Below are 11011 nucleotides of genomic sequence, written 5' to 3' on the forward strand. Positions count from 1 at the left end.
TGTGCCGTCTTTTATTCTCCATCTGCAATCATTCAGCTTGAATGGCTCTCTCTTTTGTGATGCGTGAAATGTTGTGCAAGGATTTACACAAATTTAGCGGGACAGATGTTTGAAAGCACACGGATGTGAAAAGTGAGAAGTATCTTTAAAGGCGCAATGTGTGGACACGGCCAGAATTTTTGTTGAAAAAGTGAAGGGACATTATTAGGTTGCAGTGTTGACAGCGTTGTCAAAGACGCTTGTGTTTGGTGTTGCGAGATATCTGCTGAAGAGAGCGTGCCAACCAGCTAGCTATCACCCTTTTGTCAATAATACATCCATGGCTTGTGTATGTTTTGATAGTGTGTTAATTGGACTGAACCAGAGAAAAACCTTTGTGTTTAGTCCTCCCGCCGCCGGGAAGCTGCTTCGTCGGGAGGAGAGAGGGCGACGGCTCCGGGAGACAGACAGACCTCCAGTTAGCAGTTAGGTCAAATGCAGCCACAGGGAAAACCCAGCACTCCACCAGACTGCTGTCACTCCCGGAGCTTGGGGTTTGTGCCACAGTAGCTGTATTTGTGTTGGGGTTGGGATAAGTCTCCTGGAGCCACTGGCGGCTGTAAATTAAGTTATTACGGGTCGTAGTGGTGAAGTGCTGCCCCCCTATTTATATTATATGTGTGTCTAGACATTACACATGGCACCTTTTGAGAGTCCGTTTACATGTTAATACCACGCGAGTTCTCCATTCTCCCCTTATCAAAGTCAATGTTTTCAACATCCCTTTCATCCTGAGAGCTCTATTTCTTCGTTGAAAATAAACCCCCTCCAAGACATCCAAAGCAATTGTTCATCCACTGTTTGCTGTAAATGTTTCGGCACACACGCAGAATGTTTATGTTGAAGTACGTTGTAGCGCACATTAGGGATGCTCTTAATGGGCTACAGTAAAAGCCCTTGCTAGTCAAGAGTTCAGGCAGGTGCAGACTCTTACAGTAGATAAAGGAGCCTGGCACTGGAGATGAGTTCACGACAATCACTGTGAGGCTTTTAGACGCCTTCTCCGAGCTCAATCTTCATTTCCCCTGACACTGATTTTGCAATAAGGATCCGGAGAAAAGGGGAATGTCCATCTATTCATTTTAATGATCCCTCATTATTGACTGCTGGCAGGGAGGGGGCGGGCAAAGGTAATGATTCTTTGTCTTTGCTGGCCAATCACTCCTCTTAAAGGAATCAGACTCTAAATAAGGCCACTAATGGATGGCCAGAATGACCTCAAGTTGACCCCACATGCAACCCATGCGAACTGACTTCCCGACATGAAGGAGTGAGAGTTTGCTGCTTTAGTTATTTGTCTCTTTGGTTATGATTTGAACACACAGGAGTAGGGATTATAAAACATAATGTCTGACCCCAAACTCTATGTGGTCTATATTGATTTAGCACAGTATGTCACAAGCCTTGATTTTGGGAATGTGTTTTAACTCAAAATGTAAAAGCAATAGTTTACATTTTCATTGCAGTCCAGCCAAGAGTTAGAAGAAGATCAATACCACTCTAATTTCTATAAGGTAAATATCAAAATATTAAAGCAGCCAGTTAGCAAAGCCTAGAGTAAAGACTGTAAAAAGGGGGAAACAGCCAGTCTGGCTCTGTCCAACGGTAACAAAATCCACAAGCACCTCTAAAGCGCACTAATTAGCACGGGTTTAATCTGTACAAAAACTTGAGTCTGAAAACGAGATGGGTGCCAAGCTTTTTTTTTATGGCGAGGCATGCACCTTCCTTGAGTCTCCACTGGTTGCCTGTCAACTTCACAGTGACGACAAGACCCGAGGAAGTCACTGCTCCCAGCCAAAATAATACAGATTTTTACTGCCTTTGGATAAGTATGAAGCTTACAGCAGGAAACGAGAGCTTAGCGTGACATACAGACGGGAAATGTAGAAAAGAGTTTGCCTGGCCCATTATGTTTAGGTATATCGTGCAAGTCGCTGGAAATCATTGCGTCCAACCACAAAATACTCCTATGCACAACCAGCCGTAAAACCTTACTTGTTTTTACTCTTACTTTTTTAGAATGGATTTAATGTTCTACCTTTGAGCAGAGTCACTCAAGCTGTCTCCCCCTGTTTACGGCCTTCATGCAAAGCTGGATGCTAGCTTCAGCTTCACATTTACCGTGCAGACAGTTGTATCAATCCTCTGGCCTTCGGCAAGAAAGCAAAACGAGCAAGCATTTCACAAAATTTTGAATTATTCTTTTGAAACCCCTTCCCACTAAACTTTTTCAAATACAAATATGTTATCTGGCACCCGCAACATGTGAATCACATATTGATTTGGATGCCTCAGGCAAACTACTTTCAAAGGACTTCGAGAAAGTGATGTTACATTTTAGAGCCGCAACAAAACATTGATGTATTTCCTTTTTTCTCTTCTTTTCTGCTGCAGCTAAGGTGTTCTGTTTTATATATAAAGTCATGCTGTGTGTGCATATACACTGAGCACTGATTGCAGATTATTTAGCCTTTACTTTGATATTTATGTAGCCTATATCTGTGCATCTCAGCCAGTCTTAGCTGTCATCAGTCTGTCAAGGTAATGAACCCTACTTTACTGCAGCCTCCAACAGCTCTTTAAGGCCTACTTCACACCACTGAAGAAATACACTCAGGTATTAGTTCTTCTGCCTGGATGCTCCGCTGGGTGATGGGTGGGCGGGAATGTTATTAGGAGCATTCATCTACAAGGCTCCCCAAGCCATACTATACTGAAACTGACCACAAGACAACCCTATCATCCTCAAAGATTACCTGTCTCCTGCACTATATATGAATGTTTTATCATAAAAGCTTTTCTTTTTTGCTAAGTGCCTCCTTGAGTGTTTGCTTTTAACTTTTGATTACTTTATGTCTTGTTGTGAAGACAAAAAAATAAAAAGGCCAGGCCCATTTGAATATAATGGACTTAACGGGAAAGGTAGTCTCTCTTGCTTCATTTAAAGGATATATATCGCGGTGGTGTAATCCAACACAGTGGGTGTGAAAAAGTTTGCACAAAGTGGCAATGTGTGTGTATGTCTTGGAGTTTTTATCTCGGCATTGTAAAAGTGGGTCGAGCAGGTGGAACGAGTCATGGGAGAAAACAGACATGACACAATCGTATGAATACAACAGTATGACGGGCTTTGTATGGGATCCATATGTTTCCGTCTGTGAGGAAATATAGGATGTCATGCATTACAGTGTAAAAAGACTCATTTACAACCATTAAACGCGACCCAATTCAACATCTCCACCTTTGGGGTGGTGGCTCACATCTCATTGGGCTATTTTTATATATGATAGCCGAGTTTCTGCTTTATTTTGTCTTGAGTCATTTAGAAGAAAAAATATTTTTCTGTCGTTTGGTCTAGACGTGGAGGTTTCCAGTCCGTCGCCCCCCTCCCCCGCTCCTCCTCTAGGTCTTACCAGACGTCGCGTTGTGTGAGGGGAATGGTCGATTGCATAACGGAAGGCGAGACCTGATCATTCCTGGCCTTCTCACAAAATTCAATCATTCTTCGCATACTCCAATCCCATGACGGCCTATTAAAGAGCAGCGAGGGCTAGGATTTCCCCTCATGTGTTTTAAATTGAAATTAAGGTCACAAAGTCTGCCATATGCGTGAATCAAGGAAGACAAGGAGCTTGGGGGGAAAAGGAGATATCAAAATAGTTGGAGTGAAGGAGAGGAAGAAAGAGGCAGGCAGAAAGATAACGGAGGACTCACACTTCCTCTCATTGTGTCATCCTGCCACCCACATTCATATTGTGCAGTCTGCACAATAAACACCTGTCTGGATCTCAGTGCATTTGTATCATGGCATTCTTCTTAAAGGGACCCTTTCATATTATTTTTTCAGAGAAAATATATGTATTCATTCCTCAAATGTAAGCTTTTGCGAGAATCCTTTCCAAACAGGTCTGCAGCTTTTAAACTCAGCACACCATATGTCATATAAAACCACTGGAAGAGATAAGGAGAGTAGGTGAAGGGTGAGACACAGGAGATGATGACCCCAGATGTTCGATGAGGAACCACTGGGATCTGAATCAGACTCTGACTGGCCTTGAGCTCCTCATTCCTATTCGTCCCCGTGGAGTGGAGGAAGGATCAAAACACACACACACACACACACACACACACACACACACACACACAAATACACTTACATGGCTAAAACACTCTCTGATTTAGTGTGAGGAGGATATGATGCAGACATGACTCCGGTGACCCGGGCAAACTATCCAGAGACGTGCATCACTCCTCCTCCTGAACTGAGACACAGCAGTTACTCTATACTTTTGAAAACTGAATATGAAAGCAAATGGATCCAAGAAATGAATGAACAAGCTCTGGTTTTCAATCACATTGAGTTCAAGGTTTTGTATAATCCAAAAGACATCCAAGATCCATGTATTTAACCACCATCTTTTTTCCATGACCAATTGAGCAAATGTGATCCAACAAATCATCGGAGTCCTTTAGTTTAGTTTATTCCTGCACATTAAAAGCTTGACATTTGCAGGCAAGATAAGTGCAAAAAGCCTCAGTTCCTCTTGAGGCTTTTTTAATCATACAGTGACATCTAGTGTTGGTTTTAAAGGCGTGCAGGCAACCGATGCTCAGGAATTGTTCAATGATGCATCATATAAAGATTGTATGCACATTTTGAGCAATACTTACTTATTTGATTAAGATTGTTAATGGATGGTAAAATAGCACAACAGTAGACCATTATTACATGATTATTTGTTATAGTATTTATTGAAAATAAAGCCATCCATTTCTCTCAATGGCAAACCAGAGGAATACAAAACTAGATGTGCCTGTATTCATATGGGCAGATTACTACTTGGAAAATAGTATAGTATAGTATATAGTAAAATGTCGCAATCACACCATAAAATCTATCAAAATGAATCAAGTGCATCCATTTATCAAGTCATAGATGCAGTCAGATCATTCCAAGTCCAATGTTGACCATTTGTAATAATAAATCTATTGGCACATATAGCCATGTTATTGTAAATTATTTTGTATGTAGTATGACCTATACATTAGCAGATCAATGGTACTCACATGGGGGTGGGGGGGATCAGACTGTGTGTGTAGAGGAATTGTGAGTTTCATAGACACAATCAAAAGTGTCTTTCTCGATTATGTAACTTTAAAAAAAGCAAAACAATAGGTGATATTTAAGACAAATTCATGCTATTTGTGTCTCCCCCTATTGCCCTACCGACCACTGACCGCTCCATGTGTACAAAACCTTCTGCCCCAGCTGACGGAGGATAAGGACAATGTTTATGAGGATTTTTAGGTAACCATAAAACATGTTTTATTTGGTATTGTTGAACAGTTTCTCCACACAAGTAACATATACAAAGCAAGTTAGAATGTACAACTATGTACACCAAAAGCCAGTGCAAATCTGTCCCAAAATGAAGGCACATTTTAAAGCCAAAAGTACCATATGTTCTTATAAAAGCAACATCCATGAATTATACTTTCACATCATATTAACAGTTCAAGTAAACTGACTTTGACCTCTGAATTGACATGGAATTGTAATTTGCTCAACAACAAAGCGGTCTTGTGTGATTGGACATGTTTATAATGTTGAGGTCTTTTTCATCTTTCTGCTCCGTTAGTCAATACATACAGATTTCTGTATAAAACATAAACCATCTGACTCCGATAAGAGCCAATGAGTTAAACAACATCAGGGAGTGATACTGTTGTAGGTGAACAACTCAGGACAGTAACAATCGGATTATGTAAAGCTCACGACTGCAATGAGTTCAATGCATCTAAAATAAGCGCATTCTTTTTTGAGTTTTGTACAGCAGTGTTTCACTGAAACATATTTATTCACTACATTGGACACTTGGTGTTGCAAGCATCACCTGACCTGAAAAGTCCATACACACTGACCAATGGGAACATGGACAAGGCCCCAACCATGGAGCCCAACTGCACTACTGCTCCACACCACACGAGGGCACTGTGGCCTTCGTCCCTCAGAATCACCCCAATGATGACCTTCACGTAGGACAGGGAGAGGACGAACAGGACCCAGGCCAGCACCTGCATCACAGAAAGAGATCAATGGTATACATTACAACGATCTGACACTCAGTCCTTGTTATTCAGTTACTCAAATACGCAAAGTGTCCAACTCAGTGGCTCACTCCCATCAACAACTGACTCTGTTTACCTGCTTCCTCCTCCTCTCTAAAGGCAGTTCATAAAATCAGCTGCTGGCTGCAGTTATTGGATTATGAATGCTGATACACCAAATCATTGTTTTTTTAGTTATTGAACTTCCTGCATTCGATTTGTTTTTGTATGTTCTGATAGTCTCATGATTTGAGCATTGTTTATTGTTTTCCCTATTTACTGCTAAGCACTTTGGAACTCTGTTTAGAGGGCTGCATATACCGTAAGGTGGTATAGTGTGGTATATATCAAACATGGAGAAACTGATCATATGATACATCCAGAGGGAAAAATATATATATTTTCCAATTTGTTTGGAAAGAAGAACAAAGAGAAGTTGACTTTTAAAAGCTCTTGGAGTCAAAATCAGTTAAACCTTTTATCTGTTTTACTGATCTTTTCACTTGCTTCACCTCGCCCTTTCTTACTCTTTCTTGTCTTAGGCCTACCCTGCTCTCTTGCCTCTTTTTTCCTTAAGGTATTCTTAAGCTTGTCTTTCTCAACTATAAACCTTTTTCTTGAAAGAGTGTGTGAGCCCATTGACTTTTCAGAGCAGTTACATAGCAGCATCATGTTTTTAAGTTTTATTACACTGACAAAACGTATCGCTACCAACGGGGTGACACAAGAGTACCAGCTAATTTACACGGAAAAACTCGGCGCGTTCATAAAGTTGGCACAAACATGGTTTGACAGTGATGTCTCAATAAGGTCGGAGAGGGAGTTGACACAACTTGATTTTAAGACCTGCCAATCACACAACACTGAACATACGTTTGAGTATGACAGGTGGATTGCACTTTCATTCTTTTATAGGGTGTACGGAACCCATGACGAGAGAGAACAGCAGTTTCAAAACTAACTGTTATTAAGTGGCATTTTGCAGTCTAAATAAAACATCTTAATGTTCAAATTCATTAGAAGAAAGATTCTTACTATGACTGCAGTTCCAGAGTCACTGTGGACCAGAAGCGGGCAGGGACTAAGGGCAGCCATGGCCATGATGTAGGCCCCAAATCCAGTCCCGAGCATGGCCAAGAAACCCATCAAGATGAGAGACCTGCAAACAAAATTGATGCATTTTCTGAGCATTTTATGTTACACTGAACTGCTTCGTGAAACGCACTGATGTGGGAGAATCAATGATTTCAGTAAACCGACAATTTCTAGGAATCTGTAGGAGTTGCACTTATTTGAATTGTATGTGTTTGGAAGAGACTGAGAATCTTTATAAGAGATGGTTCCAGTAATCATACCTACCGAATCGGCACAAACATGGCGATGAAGCAGGCTACTGGGTTGGCAACAGCTGCCATGGTGGCAGCTAGATGGTAGGCCTTGTTCCCATAGGGCAGACAGGAGTAGGACTGGACTGAGGGCAGCACTGCGTTGGTCAGAGCATTGACCCATGCCAGTACAAGAAAGATGAACACCACTTCCGGATTGCTATACATCCCCCTCCCAAAGGAGCTCTTGGGCTCCCTCATAACGGCTTTCAGCGGGTTGATCATAGGCTTCTGCTCTGGTGTCTGGGAGTGCAGGGACAGAACTTCCTCTCTCTTCCCAGAGGCCAGATCACTGCTGAAGTACAAGTCGTTATTTCTCTCCCGAGCCAAAGCTGGGTGATGGTTGAGTAGGATGAAGGCTACAAGGCACACAACCATCATGGCACTGAGGAACACGAAGAAGACCTGGGCAGAGAACTTAGCTGGCTGGTAGACAGCTTGAAGCTCTCCGCTGCCAACAGTAGCGTTATCGACTATTCCGCTGGCGGCATCGGCCAGAGTGGCATTTTGACAGTGGACAACGCCAACACCTTGAATCAGAGCCACCAGTGCGGGCACCAGGCCGCTAAGGCCTTCGCCTACGAAGTACGTGGTGAGGTACTGCGGACGCAGCTGCATCATGAAGGGCAGAAATGTAACAGAGGAGGTGCAGTCCACCACAGAGAGCAGGAAGCTCAACACCAGCAGGGGCACACTGTGCAAGGAGCCCTCTATCGTCACGGTGTGGCTCCAGAAAAAAGCCAGCAGGAATGTGGCTACGATCCCCAGCCCCACAATGGAGTAGATGACCAGCCGCTCATTTAGCATGCCGGGGCGGAAGCGGTGCATCAGAGTGATGACGAGGGGACCGATGTTGGCCATCTGGATGATGACCGTAAGGTACGATGGCAGATACCAGCCCTCTGGGATCTCCGGTACGACCAGGGGAAGCTCCACCCACATCCCGTTGATGGCCACCCAGGAGCCCATACCGAACAGGCACGCCAGAACATGAGTCATTAGCGACATGATGGAGGCGGGGATGTGGTCAATCAGGAAATGTAGACGTGCACAATCTGAAATACAAACGCAAGACAGGATAGTTGCATCGACTTCACCAAAATCTAGAAAAAGCTGATGTTTATGAAAAATGAAATAAAAATGTAATATGAGCTTTTTACTTTTATCAACAACTCTATGAGGTATATGTTAAACATGTTTTACAGTTATTGCGTATTAGAGATGTTGCACCTTGGAGAGAGGGACTACTTTGGATGAATACTTGTTCCAAAGCACTCTTGAGTGTGTAGGCCTCTTTATTGCATTTGAAGAAAATAACAAATGGCATGAACACTAGCTAAAGTAGCTTCCACTAAAACATTTAACTACCTGGCTTCAGAAGTGGAATCTGGAGTTGGTTGTGATTGGTGTAAAGTGTGTGGGTCATAAACAAGACCAAGAATCTACAGCCCATGCCCGCTGGAGACACCTCTGTGAGTCTGTTGCCAGCAGAGCTTTTAGCTAACACCAGCTTGCTAACATGCTCTCAATGACATTTAAATGCTTTCAAAGTAATGTTTACCATCTTATAGCATGTGAACATGCTAACATTTGCGTACCAGCACTAAACGTCAGGTACAGCTGAGGCTGATGGGAATGTCAAGACAGTTTATAGGTATTTAGTCACAAACCAAAACAAATTACAATTCTGACATAATGAAAAGCACTGGATGAGTTGTACATTCTGAGTGTGACATGCACCAGCTGTTTTTACAGCAATCCATCAAATATCAAAATACAATAAAACGATACAGTTTTCAGTGAATAAGCAGAGCTGAATGTCACATAGGTGTCACTGAGAACAAAAGCATGTCCCCATGGGGCTGGGATTGACCTTCCCAGTCTCCCCTTGCTCTGCCTCTTACTCCATCCCTGCCTCATGTGCTATTTGGTATGCCTGACCTTTCACACACTGACACACTGCTCACATATAAAAAGCCCCATGTGGTTGTGACATAAACAGACATATTAAAAAGGGACAATATTGTGAAGCCGTGCAATAAATCTACATCACTACCATTGTGAATGACTAGCTGTAATTAAAACCATAAAGAAATAGTAAACTCATTTACACTATTCCGACACTTTTGCATATTGTTATTCGGTTGCTGACACAAAAAAAAGGTTGTTAAATAGGAGACGTCAAAAAACAAACGGTCATCACTGTAATGTATCTTCATTATTGCTAACATATAATACAACATATTATATCTAAAACTGTACAATCATCCTGGTTCCTTTAAACATGTGGGGGATGATATCCAGAAAATCCCACAACCCTTACTGCCTTCATACAGACACCTTCCACAGTGCGTGTCAGAATATCTCATCTTACCTCGGTCAGAACATAACCAGGAAGCTCTCCTCTTTCCTCTTTCCCTTCAAAAACGCTCACTCCATTGTGATCACAGCTTTGTTTCTGTACATTAGTCGAATGTGTGTACATTCCCTCCCCCTTTTCTCCTCCACACACACACACAGGATTGCTCTACTTCCGTGTCTGTGCTGCACTTGACAGAGGAGGGGCTGCACAGGCGCACATGGTCCTGAATTGACACTTCTATCCTCCTATTGGAGGGCACTTTTAAAACCATTCAGCCATGTGCTCCGTGTGTGCCCTGGGAGATCAGCAAGGGGAGGGAACGAGAGAGTCACGGGAGAGGAGCTCCTCCTTTTCCTCTTCCCTCCCCCAGCCAGCATACAACCTTGTGGCCTGCCCTCCTTTAAACACACAGACTGCAGTGTGTGTGAGTGAGGAGAGTGAACCGGCTTGTGGTTTCACACTCGATGAAAGTGAAGCACGAGATATCACACAGACTGTCCCGCCAGTCCTCTGTCCCTGCCTTGGTTTCGTCTCTATTGGCTTCTTCCTGTGCCAGCAGTTATTTTTGTTCAGGTATAGTCTCTAGTTTCACAATTAAAACTGCATGGTTCTGGTTCTGCAGGGCTTCTGGTTGCCTTCCTCCGACCACCTCCTCCAATATATCTGTCCCACAGGCAGCTCTGTGAAATTAGTTCCGGGGTCACAAAGGCCGTCTTCTCTGTCCGCCGGCTACTCTGACTGCTGCTGATGAGCCTCCCGACATCGCAGCATGCATGCTTTCATTAATAGCAAGTATGTAATTAAGGAGCACAGCCTGCAGGATACTCAAAAACTGTCCATGGTGCCCAGCAATGGAATTTGGTTTCTAGTGAAAAGTCTTGACAGCTTTTGGATTAATTGCCAAGAAATTTGACGACGCCCATCTCTCTTAATTTGGGGGATCTTTTACATTTTTCATGTAGCACCATCATCATGTCAACTTTTTGTTTTGTTTATGTATTTATTAAAATTAAGGAGACAGCAGAAATCAAGAAACATAAAAAAAGAGTCGCACTCATTCATTTGTGATAGTATTGTCTACAGACAATCACAGCCCCTTTTGTCAAGGTTGTCA

At 42.8% G+C, this 11011-nt stretch overlaps 1 protein-coding gene across 1 annotated transcript; it reads right to left on the reverse strand.

Annotated features, from left to right (window-relative positions):
- Positions 1–5355: 5355 nt before the first annotated feature.
- On the reverse strand, positions 5356–8543 carry slc52a3-2b (solute carrier family 52 member 3-2b; the record flags this gene model as incomplete). The annotated part of the gene is made up of 3 exons (XM_079227923.1): positions 5356–6117; positions 7186–7309; positions 7510–8543. 3 exons carry the CDS (start codon positions 8541–8543, stop codon positions 5905–5907), a joined length of 1371 nt encoding a protein of 456 aa, XP_079084049.1. The 3' UTR covers positions 5356–5904.
- Between the last annotated feature and the right edge of the window lie 2468 nt (positions 8544–11011).

The sequence above is a fragment of the Taurulus bubalis genome (genome assembly GCF_910589615.1).
Source record: "Taurulus bubalis genome assembly, chromosome: 12".
NCBI lineage: Eukaryota > Metazoa > Chordata > Actinopteri > Perciformes > Cottidae > Taurulus > Taurulus bubalis.